This window comes from Corvus moneduloides, chromosome 29, assembly GCF_009650955.1.
Source record: "Corvus moneduloides isolate bCorMon1 chromosome 29, bCorMon1.pri, whole genome shotgun sequence".
Classification (NCBI taxonomy): Eukaryota; Metazoa; Chordata; class Aves; order Passeriformes; family Corvidae; genus Corvus; species Corvus moneduloides.
In genome coordinates, this window is record NC_045504.1 from 1,261,870 (window position 1) to 1,275,728 (window position 13,859).

Sequence of the window (13,859 nt, forward strand, 5' to 3'; positions counted from 1 at the left end):
CCAGCCCCTCAGAGCCACCAGAGCCCCCCACCCCTGACCTTCAGCCCCTCCCAAATTACCAGTTCCCCTCAAAGAGCAGTAACCCCCCAATCCCAAGACCTGAAGCCCCCCAGCCCTTTCACCCCCAAATCTGCTCCTCAGCTCCTCCCAAATTGCCAATTCCCAGACCCCCACCCCAGTCCTTTTACTCCCAAATGTCCTCCCAGCCCCTACCAAATTACCACCGGCAACCCTAATTCCCAACCCCGGAGCCCCCCCAGCCCCGCTCCTCTCCAGGGATGTTCCCACAGGGCCCGAAGGCCACCAAGGCCACCAGCCCTGTCACCAAGCTGGGCCAATGCCACAGGATGACCCCAGGAGCCCTTCCTTCCCGGCCCTCCTTCCTCCCGGGGCAAAGCCTGGGAATTCCATGCTCCAGGGGTGCAGGAAGGCGCCGCGGGGTCCCCTCAGTGCCCACCCCCCTCCTGCCCCCCAAAGCCCTCCCCGTGCCTGGCGCCGGGCTCACGCCCCACCGGCACCCCCGGGATGCAGCTCCGCACTGCCGGCCCCGGAGCCAGCCCCGGGAGCATCCCCGGAGCGCCTGGAAAGACAATTCCTAATGAATTTAACTTGTTCTGCCAAGAACTGATCGTTTCCTGCTCGAGAAATTGTGGCGGCTCCGCAGCTTTCCCGGCAGCCGCATTCCCTGCCTTCCGCCGGGTCCTGGCAGGGCACAAAGTGCCAGGCAGGGCAGGAGGGCGGCTCTGGGGGCAGCTCTTATCTCCTGCCCGCAGTCCTCGGCTCTCTTTGGAGCGGGAGGAGCGGAGCCGAGGGAGGGAGAGCGGAGAAGTCACCCCCGGACACCCCCGGGCGAGTGGGCGCCGCTGTGGGGGTGCCTGTCCGAGTGGCCACCCCCGAGTGACCACCCCTGAGCCCCGGGTGCCACCCCCAGCGCCCAGCGGAGCCCCCAGACTCGGAGGAGCCGCTGCCATCGTGGGAAACCGTCATGGGCAACTGTATCCCCGTGGTGAGTGACCCCCCCAGTTCCTGTCCCTGGGGCGTCACAGCCCCACGGAGGGGAGGGCGGCGGGCACGGGGGGCCCTGGGGCTGAGCGGGGTCGTGGGGTCCTCGGTGCTGAGGAGGAGTATGAGGGTCCCCAGGGCTGAGGAGGATCACGGGGGTCCCTGGGGCTGAGTGGGGTCATGGATGTCCCCCAGCCCTGAGTGGGGCCACGGGGGTCCCCAGTGCTGAGTGAGCTTTAGGGGATCCCCGGTACTGTGCAGGATCATGGGGTCCCCGGTTCTGAGCAGGATAAGGGGGGTCCCCAGTGCAGAGTGGGCTTTAGGGGGTCCTCGGTACAGCGCAGGATCAGGGGGTCCCCGGTTCTGAGCAGGATCAGGGGGGTCTCTGGTGCTGAGTGGGGTCACGGGGGTCCCCAGCACTGAGCAGAGCTGTGAGGGTCCCAGTTCTGAGCAGGATCATGAGGATCCCCAGTCCTGAGCAGGATCAGGGGGGTCCCAGGACCGCGGCTCGCAGCAGGTGCTGCCGGCAAGGGCTCCCTCACAGGAGGCTCTGCGGGGTCTGTGCCCACCTCCGGGGTCTGTGCCCACCCTCTGGGCTCTGGGTCCCTCCTGCGGCCCCATCCTGCACCCCCGGCTGGCAGCCCCCACGGCCCCCCCGTGCCCGCAGCGTGTCCCTCCCTGATAACCCGCCCTGCCCGGCCCGGCCCGGGGATCCCCGCACCGGCACCGGCGGGGGGCGGCCCCATGGCCGGGATCAGGGGGATGCTGTGGGATGTGGCACCCGCCTGATGCCCATCCCTGTTACCCGCAGACCCCCGGCATCCTGGAGACCCGGGACTCGCTGGACCTGGCGGAAATCATGGACTTCTCCTCCTTCTACGACGACAGTGACAGCAACGACACCTTCGTGGACTACGACGCCGCGCCCTGCCACAACCACTTCTGTCCCCTCTTCCAGCGCGTCGCCCCCCCTTTCCTGGCCGCCACCTGCGCCGCGGCCGCGCTGGGCACCGGTGCCCTGCTGGTGGCCCTGGCCAAGCGTCCCCAGGCGTGGCGGTGGCCGCAGAGCCGCGCGCTGGTGGCGCAGCTGGCGCTGGGCACGGCGCTGTTCGCGGCGCTGCTGCCGGCGCTGGCCGCGGGCATCGGGTGGGGCTGGCACTTGGGGACGGGCCCGTGTCGCCTCACGTACCTCCTGTGGCACTGGAGCCTCTTCGCCCAGGCGCTGCTGGTGGCCAGCGGCTCCTGCGGCACCGCCTGGGCTCGCTGGGACCCCCGCAGCCGCCGCCTGGCCGTGGCCCTGTGGGCAGTGGCGCTGCTCTTGGCCACGCCGGCAGCTCTGGTCAGCGGCGTGGCGGCGGGCACCAGCTGTGTCCGGCGCAGCGTGGACATCCTGGCCCCGGTGTACCTGCTGCACCTGACCCTGTGCCTCTGCCTGCTGCTGCTGCTGCCCGCGGGGCTACTGCTGGCCGCGCTGGCCGTGCCGCGCCTCAGGGCGAACTGGACGGCCGGAGCCGGGCTCAGCTGGCTCTTCCTGGGGCTCTGGGTGCCCTACGGAGCGGGGCTGGCCGGCGAGTTCCTGCTGCAGGCCCGGCTGCTGGAGCCCACCTGCGGCTCCTTCGAGCGCTTCGACTTCGCGCTGGGGCTGAGCGAGGGGCTGGGGGTGCTGCACTGCGGCCTCGGGCCCCTGGCGCTGCTGCTCGCCTGGCGCTGCCGCCGCGGGGCCGGCGGGGCCGGGGGCTGCTGAGCTCCGGGGGCTGCGGAGCTCCGGGGGCCGCCGAGCTCCGGGGGCTGCAGCCGGAGCCAAACGGACCCACGGCACCGGACTTGGTACCCCGGCACCGGACTTGGACCCCTGGCACCAGACTTGGCTCCCTGAAACCGGACCCTGGCCCCGGGCACCAACCTTGGCTACCCAGCACTGACCTCTGGCCCCACCGCACCAGCCTCAGATGCCCCAGCATCAGTCCCTGCGCCCCCACCACGGACCCCCGGCCATTCCCGCACCAGCCTGGGCCACCCAGCACTGACCCCTGGGCACCAGCCCTAGCCCCCAGCACAGACCCCTGGCCACCGGGCACAAGCCTTGGTCCCCTGGCACTGACCCCTGGCTGCCCAGCACCACCTCCTGCCCCTGGGCACTGACCCGTGGCCACCCAACACAGACCCCTCCCCTGCAGGACCCCCCCAGCCCCACAGCCTCTGTCCCACTCCCAACGCTCCCCCAGGACCCCCCCGTTCTGTGCCCGGTTCGGTGCCCTCCACCCTCTGTCCCCTCCCTTGGGGTCTCAGCCCCCTCTTTGGGGCCGGGCCCCCCCCAACTTCCCAACGCAGAAAGCCCTGGGGTGCCTCAGGCTGCCCGGGGGGGTCACCCCAGGTTCCCGGGGGATCCCCGAGGCTCAGCCCTGCCCCCGCCCCCCAGCTCCAGGGGGAGATTTCGGAAGCGAGGGGATTTTTTCCATCTCTCCCGACAAGCCAAGAGGATCCAGTGGGAATTACACACAACAAATAAACTGCCAGAGGCACTCGCCCAGCCCGGTGAATGGACTGGCCGGGACTGGGCGGTGGTGGGGGGCACGGGGGCGGGGGGGGCGGGAAATGGGGGGCGTGTGCTCCTCGTGCCTCCAAATTGGCAGGAAAAGCTCCTAAGGAAGCTGTGACGGGGGCACGGGGGCACTCACACCCAGAGCCCACGAGGGACGCGCGCGTGCGGTCACGGGGTGTGACACGGGCACAGGAGCGGGGCGACAACGGGGCCGCTCTGCCCGAGCCAAGCCCTGCAGGACCGGCGGGCTCATCCCTGCTCAACTGCGGGACGGACCGGGGCGGAATGAGCCCACATCGGCCCCAAACCTGGCGATCCATCAAAGCCCTACAGGGACTCCTCCACCCTCAGCCCGGCACCATCATTTGGGGCAGGCAAAACCTTCCCCCGTTCCCGTCCTCTTGGGACCCCCAGACCATGGTCAGCCCAGGACACTGGACACTCGGCCACCTGGTGCCCACGGCTCCATCTCGGTCCCCTCGGGCAGGACGGGGAGAGCAGAGCCCGGGATGTGCCCTCGAGCTGTGGGTCAGGGCAGGGGGGCCGGGGGCTTTCCCTGCACCCCTCGGATGATCCCAAATCAAACCAGGTCCCTCCCACGGGGCTTTGCCCAGAGCAGGGGGAAGGAGTGTCCGGGATGTCCCCACCCCATCACCCAGGTGGACACACGGCTGGGGTGTCCCTGTCACCGGGGGGAGGGGGGGGGGACACACGCCCAGGGAGCCCCGCGCAGGCGGGTGACCCAAGGCATGTGGCATGGCCGCGTGATGCCATGAAATCACCCACCCTGGGCATGAAATCACCCACCCTGGGCATGAAATCGTCCCTTCAGGGCATGAAATCGCCCCTCCCAGGCACACCAGGCTGGGACTGGGGGGACACAACCCCCCCCACCAGTCCCCTCCCACCCTCGGGCACATAAAGCCGGCGGCAGCGCTGCCCCCGCCCGGCTCCAGCACCGACCATGGGTCACCTGCAGCTCTGGCTGGCCGTCCTGGCCGGGTTCACGGGGATCGCGGCCCAGGAAGGTAGGGGGACACCGGGCTGGGGGGACAGGAGCCAGCACGGGGCAGGGCAGGTCCCGGGGGATGCGGCAGCAGCTCTCGGATCACTCTCGGTCAGTGGGGCTGCAGGATGCTGGAGCAGGGAGTCACCCCGGGGGGACAGCGGAAGGCTCCGGGACAGTCAGAGTGGGCTGTGGGACGCTCCGACCTGCCAGCACGTCCCCTGTGTTGTCCCCAGACCTGTACCGAAAGGTGTTCGTGTTCCGAAAGGATCCCAGCGATGCCTACGTGGTGCTGCGGGCGCGGCTGGAGCAGCCCCTGCACAACTTCACCGTGTGCCTGCGCTCCTACACCGACCTCAGCCGGCCCCACAGCCTCTTCTCCTACGCCACCAAAGTCCAGGACAACGAGATCCTGCTCTTCAAGCCTAAACCCGAGGAGTACCGCTTCTACGTAGGGGGCAAGTTCGTCACCTTCCGCGTCCCCGAGGGCCGCGGGGACTGGGAGCACGTCTGCGCCAGCTGGGAATCCGCCACCGGCATCGCCGAGTTCTGGCTCAACGGGAAGCCCTGGCCGAGGAAGGGGCTGCAGAGGGGCTACACCGTGGGGGCCACGGCCGCCATCCTGCTGGGGCAGGAGCAGGACAGCTTCGGTGGAGGCTTCGACTTCTACAACTCCTTCTCGGGGGAGCTGACCGATGTCTACCTGTGGGACGTGACGCTGTCCCCGGACAAGATGCGCGCAGCCTTCCTGTCCCTGCGCCTGCCGCCCGCCCTGCTGGCCTGGAACAGCCTCAGCTACGAGGTGAAGGGAGACGTGGTGGTGAAACCGCGGCTCCGGGAGGCGCTGAGGGCCTGAGGGCTGCGGGGTCTGCGGTGGGGGTGGCCTCGGTCCCCCCGTCCCCTCCTCATCCCCATCGCTCACACCACTCTCCCCGTCACCCAGCACCCCTTCACCTCTACAACCCACCACGAGGAAGGTTCTCCAGCTGGGGACAGGCTGCCCCCGAGTGCCACCAACACCCGGGGCACCCACTCCCCTCCCCACGCCCCCTGAGCTGCCCCACGGCCGTCCCTGCACGAGCAGGACACGGATCCAGCACTGCCCAGCCCCATACAGAGTCAGGAACCAGAAGGCTGCGATCTTGGGGACAGGGGAAGTGTCCCCAAAGCCTGTCCCCACGCCCACACACCAGCCCCTTGCTGATTGCCCAACAGCCCTGGGGCCTGCGGACGAAGGTCAGGGTCGCCACCAAAGTTCCTGTCAGCCCCTGAGCAGTCCCGGGTGGCTCCGAGATCCCCCCTTCCCACGGCGGTGACAGTGGCCGGGTTTGGCGGTGCCATGGCGCGGTGGCGGCTCTGCCTCCTCATCCTCGCTGTGCTCTTCAGCCCCGCAGCCCCACGAGGTAGGGGTGGGGGGGACACCGGGACCCCCCCCGGGGACATGAGGAAAGGGGGTGCAGAGGAGGACACGGGGACATGCGGGGGGGGGGGGGGGGTGTTATGGGGCCAGTGGGGCACCCTGAGTGCTCCAAAAGGGTGGGGGGGGGGGCAAAAGGGGGTACGGGGGACCCCACAGTAGCCGTGCAGTGAAAGGGCACCCCGAGCTCTGCAAGGGAGGGATGGGGGGCACAAAGGGGCGCAGGGGGACCCACAGTGGCTGTGCCATAAAAGGGGCACCCAGAGCTCATCGCGGGGGTGCTGTGCAGGGCACAGGGGTCTTGGGAAGGCTGGGAGGAGGGGACACGATGGCAGCACAGCGAGAGCCCAGAGGGGCACCCTGAGCACCGAAATGGGGGGACAGCAGTGGGGGGTGGCAGCGACTCGATGCTGGGGTGTTGCAGGGACACGGGGGTGCCACAGGCAGGGACAGCAGGACAGGGTGACCCCCAGTCCAGGTTGAGCCCTGGGTGCCGCAGAAACACTGAGGGCCCAGATCTGGGCGCAGCCGCCGGTGCCCACCCTGTACCACCAGCTGATGCTGATCTGTGAGGTCACCGGGGAGATCGGGTAAGGCCCCCCACCCTCCCTCCCTCCCTCCCACTGCCCCATGGCACGGCCCTGGGTGTGGGCAGGGAGCACCCCCATGTTCCCCACCCCACGGCACAGCCATGCCAGGTGTCCCCCCTGAGTGACCCCGGGCCGGTGCAGCCCCCAGGAGTACCTGTGGGAGAAGCAAGGGAGTCCAGGCCCCCTGCAGAAACACCCCAACAGCATCCTGCTCTTCCGCCCCTTCAACAAGACCCACCTGGGCACCTACACCTGCACGGCCAGCGGCCCCCAGGGCACGGCTGTGGCCACCTACAGCCTGTGGATAAACGGTAGGGATGGCACCGAGGGGACACGGGCTCTCCCCTGCTCCTCACAGCTTGTCCTCACCACCCCATGCCACCCTGTGGTGGTGGCACCCGTACTGGGGGCTGATGCTGGAGGTCACCTCCAGCCATGGCAGGAGCAGCCACCTCTGTCTCGCCTCTCGCAGACATGGTGGGCTCGGTGTTCGTGTTCCCCCAAGAGTCCCAAAGCGCCTATGTGCAGGTGAAGGCGAAGCTGGAGCAGCCCCTGAACAACTTCACCGTGTGCCTGAGGTCCTTCACCGACCTCACACGGCCCTGCAGCCTCTTCTCCTACGCCACCAAAAACCAGAGCAAAGAGATCCGGCTCTTCAAGCCTGGACCCGGCCGGTATGAGCTCTATGTAGGGGGCAAGTTCTTGCTCTTCAGGGTGCCCAAAAGCCTTGGGGAGAGCGAGCACGTCTGCGCCAGCTGGGAATCCTCCACCGGCATCGTGCGGTTCTGGTTCAACGGGAAGCCCTGGCCGAGGAAGGGGCTGCAGAGGGGCTACATCGTGGGAGTGCCAGCGTCCATCCTGCTGGGGCAGGACCAGGACAGCTTTGGGGGCAGATTCAATGACCAGCAGTCCTTCATGGGGGAGATTTCGTCCGTGTACATGTGGGACATGGGGATCTCCACCTCGGAGGTGAAAGCAGCCATGTATAACCGCCCCAATGAAACCCCCATCTTTGGCTGGAGGAACTTCCCCTACAAGATTGTGGGCGAGGTGTACCTGAAGCCCTGAGGCTGTGGGGGGCTCTCCCTGATCCCTGCTGTGTAACCCCCTCCCCCAAAGCCACCCAACATCACATAAATGCAGAAACAGGTTTTTAGGGTGCTGGTGGTCTTTGGGGCCCACCAAGGCACTGCAGGGCTCAGAAGCTCCTTAGGGTGAGGGGTAAAGGGAGGGAAGAGGCTGCTCCCAGATCAGGGCCTTGCTCTGGTTTGGGGACATGGGGCTGAGCTGGGGACAGGGACAAGGTAGTGCCATGGGGGACGTGCACCTCTGGCAGCCCCCAGGCACGGCGGGGTCTGGGGTTGGGGCAGAACCTTGGAGGGCCAGGACTGTCAGGTGTCCCCAAGCTCGGGGGTTCAGCCCCATGTCCCAGAGCCCTGGGGGTGCAGTCCTGGAGCCCTTGGGGGGCACAGCCCCGTGTCCCTGCGGGTTCAGTCCCAGAGCCCCATGTCCTGGTGGGGCACAGTCCCATGTCCGCGGGGGTTCAGACCCAGAGCCCTGGGGGTGCAGTCCTGGAGCCCTTGGGGAGTTCAGCCCCGGAGCCCCAGCGTTTCCTGTCCTGTATCCCCATGATTCAGCCCTATAGCCCCATGGCCCACAGCCCCATATCCGGAGGGTCCAGCCCTGTGTCCCGCGGGCACAGTCCTGGAGTCCCGAGGTGTTCAGCCCCATGTCCTGGAGCCCCTGGGGGTGCAGTCCTGCAGTCCGTGTCCCCGAGGGGTCAGTCCCATGTCCTGCAGTCCGTGACCCCGAGGGGTCAGTCCCACAGCCCCGGCGTGGCAATCCCGTGTCCCGGGGGCCTCAGTCCCACAGCCCCGGGGGGCTCAGCCCCCTGTCCTGGGGGATTCAGCCCCCCAGTCCTGCAGCCCCCTGTCCCGGGGGGTCCAGCCCGCTGTCCCGGAGGTTCAGCCCCGTGTCCCGGCGCGGCCCCGCAGCCGGGGGCGGCCCGTCCCCCCTTGTCCCCCCGCGCCAGCCCTCACCCCCCGACCTCCTCCGTGTCCTCCTCCTCCCTCCTGTCCCCCCTTCTCCCCTGTGTCACCCCCGGAGCCGCCCGCGCCGCCTCCGTCGCTCGCTGCGGCCTCTCCCGGCTCGGCCCGGCCCCGGCTCGGCCCCGCTCCGCCCCGGCCCGGCCCCGCTCCGCCCCTGCGGCCTGCCCGGTACGGCGGGGCCGGGGGGACACCGGGGTCCTGCAGGGGGCGGCGGGGCCGGGGCGGAGGGAGCGGAGCGAGGCCGGGGCCCAGCGGGGCCCAGCGGGGCCCGGGCCCGGAGCTGCGGCCCGCGGGGACGGGAGGGGCCGGGGCTGGGCGGCCACAGGGGCCCGGGGGGCTGAACGGGGGTCCCGGGGGGCTGATGAGGTTGGAGGGTCTGAATTGGGGGACCCGGTTACATTCTCCCGGGGGGTGGGTTTGGGGGAGGTCCTGACTTGGGGGTTTGAATTTGGGGTCTGGGGGCTTTATTTGGGAGTCCCAGGAGTCCTGGCCAGGGGGTGCAGGGGGGTTTGGGGTACCCTGGCCGCGTTCTCCAAGGCGTGGTTTTGGGGAGCCTGGGGGTCCCGGGGGTCCTGACATGGGGGGTCTGAAATGGGGAGTCTGGGGGTCTTGACTTGGGGGTCCTGGGGATCTGGCCAGGTTCTCCAGGGGGGTGGTTTTGGGGGGCCAAGGGGGTCCTGGGGTCCTGATGTGTGGGGTCTGAGCTGGGGGGTCTGGGGGCTTTATTTAGGGGTTCCAGGGGTCCTGGCCAGGGGGCTTTGGGGGTGGTACTGGGGGTCCTGGAGGCGTTCTGGGTTCTCCAGGGCGATGGTGTTGGGGGGGTCTGGGGGTCTGAGCTGGGGTCCCAGGGGCCTGGATGGGGGCTTGGCCATGTTCTCCGGGGGTTGGTGTTTGGGGGGCCTTAACTGGGGTCTCAGGGGTCCTGGCTGGCTGTCCTGGGGAGGTGGTAATAAGGTCTGGGGTCCTGAGCTGGGGGTTCCAGGGAGTCTGACCTGTGGGTCCTGGGGGTCTGGTCAGGGGGTCCCAGGGCACTGAACTGGGGGTCCTGAGGGCCTGGCAAAATTCTTCATGAGGGTGGTACTGGGGGTCCCAGGGACGGAACTGGGGGTCCCAGGGGGCCTGGCCACGTTCTCTGGTGGGGGGGGAGGGTTGTACTGGGGATCCTGGAGATCCTGGAGGCTTGGCCTAATTTACTGGGGAGGGGGTGCTGGGGGTCCTGGGGCCTGAACTAGGGGGCCTGGCCAGGGGTTCCTGGGGGACCTGAACTGGGAGGTCTCCATGGACTTGATTTGGGGGCCTGGCCATGTTCTCCTGGGGGTGATATTGGGGATCCTGGAGGTCCTGACCTGGGGGGCTCTGATGTGGGGGGTCCTGGCCAGGGGATCCCGGGGAACCTGAACTGTGAGTCCCAGGAGTTGGGTCGTGGCCAGAGGGTCCTGGGGGTCCTGACCTGGGGGGCATGGCCGTGTTCTGTGGTGGGTGGTACTGGGGGGCCTGGGGGCCTGACCTGGGGGGTCCTGGGGGTGTGAAATGGGGGCCCCAAGGGTTTTGACCTGGGGGTTCTGACGTGGATGGGAGCTGGCCAGGGGATCTGCCCTGGGGGTCCCGGCAATCCTGACCTGGGGGCTCTGACCTGGGGCTCCTGTGGGTCCTGCCCTGGGGGATCCGAGGGGGTCTGCCCTGGGGGTCCTGGCAATGGTGTCCCCCGAGCAGCCGTGTCCCCTGTCCCCACAGGCGATGGGGGCATCCGAGCCCCCCAACTTCTCGTGGGTGGCCGAGGGCCGGCTGGCGGGGCTGGCGATGCCGCGGGAGCCGGGCCACTACCGGTACCTGCGGGAGCGCGGGGTCCGGCACCTCGTGTCCCTGAGCGAGCGGGCCCCGCCCCACCACGGCTGCTGTCCCCAAATCCAGCTCCACCGGCTCCGCGTGCCCGACTTCACCCCCCCGAGCCCCGAGCAGATCCAGAGCTTCCTGCAGATCGTGGAGGAGGCCAATGGCCGCGGGGAGGTACGGCCGGGGACACCGGGGGACACCGGGGGGGGGCAGTTAAGGGGACACCTCAGGGGTGACACCTCGGGGGAGACGATCCGGGGAGGATTCCTGGGGGAGCAACTCGGGGGGACACCGTGGGGGGACAGCTGGAGGGGACAGCTGGGAGGGTGGGTGACACTGGGGGGAATACCAGGGGGGGAACATTAGGGGAGCACCTGCGGGAGACACATGGGGAGGTACCTGAGGGGACACCACGGGGAGAACACGAGGGGGACACCGGGGGGTGGCATCTCAGGGTGGGGGACACCTCGAGGGTGTGACATCTTGGTGGGGGGAGACCTCAGCAGGGTGACACCTTGAGGGGGCAATACCTCGGGGGGGTGACACTGCAGGGAGGGAGATACTTGGGGAGGGACACTTGAGGGGGGGACATTTGGAAGGATAGCTCCTTGGTGGGGGGGGGGGACACTTTGGAGGGGGTGACATCTTGGCAAGGTGACACCTCGGGGGAATGACACCTTGGGGGGGTGACAGCTGGGGGTGGACACACACCTGTGGTAGGGCTGTGACACCTCAGGGGGTGACACTTTGAGAGGGGAAGATGAAGAGAGGGGGTGAGAGAAGGTGAGAGATGAAGGCAGTGCCAAGGTGGGCATTGCCTGTCACCCAGGGGGTGAATGGGGAGCACGGGCGGGCCCGGCAGTGCCACCCACCCGCCGTGTCCCTGTGTCCAGGCCGTGGCAGTCCACTGCATGCTGGGCTACGGCCGGACGGGCACGCTGCTGGCCTGTTACCTGTGCAAGGAGCGGCACCTGGCTGGTGGCGACGCCATCCGTGAGATCCGGCGGCTCCGGCCCGGCTCCATCGAGACTCCGGAGCAGGAGCAGGCCGTGATCCGCTTCTGCCAGTGCCTGCGGTAGGTGCCACCCCCCCTGTCACCGTGGAGGTCCCCTTCCCCAGCTGTGGCTCCCAAGTGTCCCCAATCCCGGCTCACTGGTGGCATCTGCCCCTCCGCAGCACTGGGGAGGATGGCAAGGAGGCCTGAGCACGTGGATGGGATCCATGGAATTGGGCACCCCGAAGTGCCAGGGGTTCCCAGCCCCATCTGTCCCCTCCTGCATTAAAGGACTGGCCTGTGGCTTCTCTCTAGGTCTGGTTTTGGGATGCATGTGGCAGGGATGCCTGGCCGTGGCTCTGCTGGGCACCCCCAGACCCGGCTTGGTTGGCAGCTGCATCCCGGGATTTGGGGTCCTGGCTCTGGGGTTGCTTGGAGTGATGGCTCTGAGGTCCTGGGTTTGGGGCTCCTCAGGGTCCTGGCTCTGGGGTCATTTAGGGTCCTGGTTCTAGGGTTCCTTGGGGTCCTGGCTCTGGGTTCTGGATTTGGAGTCCTGGCTTTGGGGTCGTGGCTCTGGGGGCCTGGGTTTGGGGTTCCTCAGGGTTCTGGTTCTGGATCCTGGCTTTGAGCTCCCTCAGGGCCCTGGGTCTGGGGTCACTGGGGATCCCAGTTCTGGGGTTGTTCGGGATCCTGGCTCTGGGGTCCCTCGGGTTCCCAGCTCTTGGCTCCTGGCTCTGAATCCTGGCTTTGGAGTCCTGGCTTTAGGATCCCAGCTCTGCGTCCCAGCTCACGGGTCCCTCAGGGTCCTGGTTCCAGGATCCTGGGGTCTCTCAGGGTCGTGCTTCTGGGTCCCTTGGTGTCCCAGCTCTGAGTTCCAGCTCTGGGGTCTCTCTGGGTCCTGGCTTTGGGGTCCCAACTCTGGGTTCTGGCTCTGGCGTCCTTTGGGATATTCGTTTTGGGGTCTCTCGGGGTCCTGGTTCTGGGGTTGTTCAGGGCCCCAGCTCTGGCCATGGCCGGTTTGGGGTTCCCAGCCCTGTGTGGGGGCTGGCATGGGGACAGTGGGGACACAGTGGGAACGATGTGGCCACGGTGGCAGTGCCGGACAGCGGTGTCCAGCCTAAGCTCACGGGAGCACATGGGCCGGAGCGGCCGAAAGCTGCTTACGGCAGAATTATTGCCCTTAACCCTGCTGACTTCACACTGTCCTCAGAGTCCCCTGGGCTCAGGGGGCCAGGCCGGGCCGGGGGGGCTCCATGGACCCCCCACCCCATTCAAGGGGGGCCGGGCTAGGGGGGCATCACCCCAGCACCTCTGCCAGGGCTCCAGTGTGGCTGGGTTGGTGTCACACATCTGGGGTTTGCTCGTCCCTCCATCCCGGCTCCACGCTGGGGACGCCACAGGGATGTCCCCCCTGTCCCCTCCTGTCCCCCCAGCCTGGCGGGCGGCCCAGCTCCGGCTCAGCCCGGGGAATGGGGACATGGCACCAGTGGCTGTCCCCGTGTGGGGACACATTTAGGATGGGATTAGAGAGCGGGAGCTGGGATGGGGAAGGGCGAGCGGGGAGCGCTGGCACAGAGGGCCTGGGACACGCAGAGGGGACAGAGGGGACATGGGGCTGGGCTTGCTTGTCACAGCCCCCACTGCCACCCACCCGTCCTGTGTCCCGCGGGGGCATCACGTGCCCAAACCCCACCGCAACGGCCACGCACGTGTCCTGTCCATGTCCCATCCATGTGTCCCATCCATGTGTCCCATCCATGTGTCCCATCCATGTCCCACCCGTGTGTCCCCTCTTTGACCTGCCGCAGTCCCACCCCTGAGTCCCATCTGTGTCCCCCCTCAAACCCGCCTGTGTCCCAGGAGTGTTTTCCCCCCTTGTCCCACCTGCGTGTCCTGCCTGCGTGTCCCATGCATGTCCCTTCTGTGTCCCCTCCATGGTCCCACCCATGTCTCATCTGTGTCCCCTCCATGGTCCCACCCGTGTCCCACCCGTGTCCCACCCATGGTCCCACCTGTGTCCCACCCATGTCCCCCCACAGTCCCACCTGTGTGTCCCACTCGTATGTCCTCCAGCAGTCTCCCCCGTGTGTCCCACTCGTGTGTCACCCCTGTGTCCTATTCATGACCCCACGTGTCCCCCCGTCCCCCCCCAGTCCCACCCACGTGTCCCCACCTCTGCTTTGCTCAGTCCCACCAGTGTGTCCCCATATCCCCCCGCCCATGTGTCCCTTTCGTGTGTCCCACATGTGTGCTTCATTCGCGTGTCCTCTCCAACCCCCCCGTGCCCCCCCCGTGTCCCCCCCCTTTTCTCCCCCCGTGTCCCACCCTATGTCCCACGTGTGTCTCACGCATGTGTCCCACTTGTGTCCTCCCCCTAGGTGCCCCTCCCGAAGCCCCCCGGGCCTCCCCCGGTTCCACCCGTGATCC

At 68.1% G+C, this 13,859-nt stretch overlaps 4 protein-coding genes across 5 annotated transcripts; all 4 read left to right on the plus strand.

The window, feature by feature from the left end:
* The first annotated feature begins 553 nt into the window (after positions 1 to 553).
* ACKR1 (atypical chemokine receptor 1 (Duffy blood group)) lies at positions 554 to 2,746 on the plus strand. The gene is made up of 2 exons (XM_032093088.1): positions 554 to 1,006; positions 1,814 to 2,746. The coding sequence occupies exons 1-2, from the start codon at positions 986 to 988 to the stop codon at positions 2,744 to 2,746; spliced, it is 954 nt and encodes a 317-aa protein (XP_031948979.1). The 5' UTR covers positions 554 to 985.
* Positions 2,747 to 4,461: 1,715 nt separating this feature from the next.
* Positions 4,462 to 5,428, plus strand: LOC116436160 (serum amyloid P-component-like). The gene is made up of 2 exons (XM_032093090.1): positions 4,462 to 4,572; positions 4,787 to 5,428. Exons 1-2 carry the CDS (start codon positions 4,509 to 4,511, stop codon positions 5,404 to 5,406), a joined length of 684 nt encoding a protein of 227 aa, XP_031948981.1. The 5' UTR covers positions 4,462 to 4,508; the 3' UTR covers positions 5,407 to 5,428.
* Positions 5,429 to 5,870: 442 nt separating this feature from the next.
* Positions 5,871 to 7,708, plus strand: LOC116436159 (mucosal pentraxin-like). Its single transcript, XM_032093089.1, has 4 exons — positions 5,871 to 5,953; positions 6,467 to 6,557; positions 6,699 to 6,868; positions 7,030 to 7,708. Exons 1-4 carry the CDS (start codon positions 5,890 to 5,892, stop codon positions 7,623 to 7,625), a joined length of 921 nt encoding a protein of 306 aa, XP_031948980.1. The 5' UTR covers positions 5,871 to 5,889; the 3' UTR covers positions 7,626 to 7,708.
* A 2,432-nt stretch (positions 7,709 to 10,140) lies between these two features.
* DUSP23 (dual specificity phosphatase 23) lies at positions 10,141 to 11,742 on the plus strand. Of its 2 annotated transcripts, XM_032093296.1 has the most exons (3): positions 10,141 to 10,612; positions 11,332 to 11,513; positions 11,615 to 11,742. In XM_032093296.1, the coding sequence occupies exons 1-3, from the start codon at positions 10,301 to 10,303 to the stop codon at positions 11,640 to 11,642; spliced, it is 522 nt and encodes a 173-aa protein (XP_031949187.1). In that variant the 5' UTR covers positions 10,141 to 10,300; the 3' UTR covers positions 11,643 to 11,742. The 2 variants fall into 2 exon arrangements, with proteins under 2 accessions (XP_031949187.1, XP_031949188.1); XM_032093297.1 differs by having other exon boundaries at positions 10,142 to 10,612; positions 11,332 to 11,742.
* The last annotated feature ends 2,117 nt before the right edge of the window (positions 11,743 to 13,859 follow it).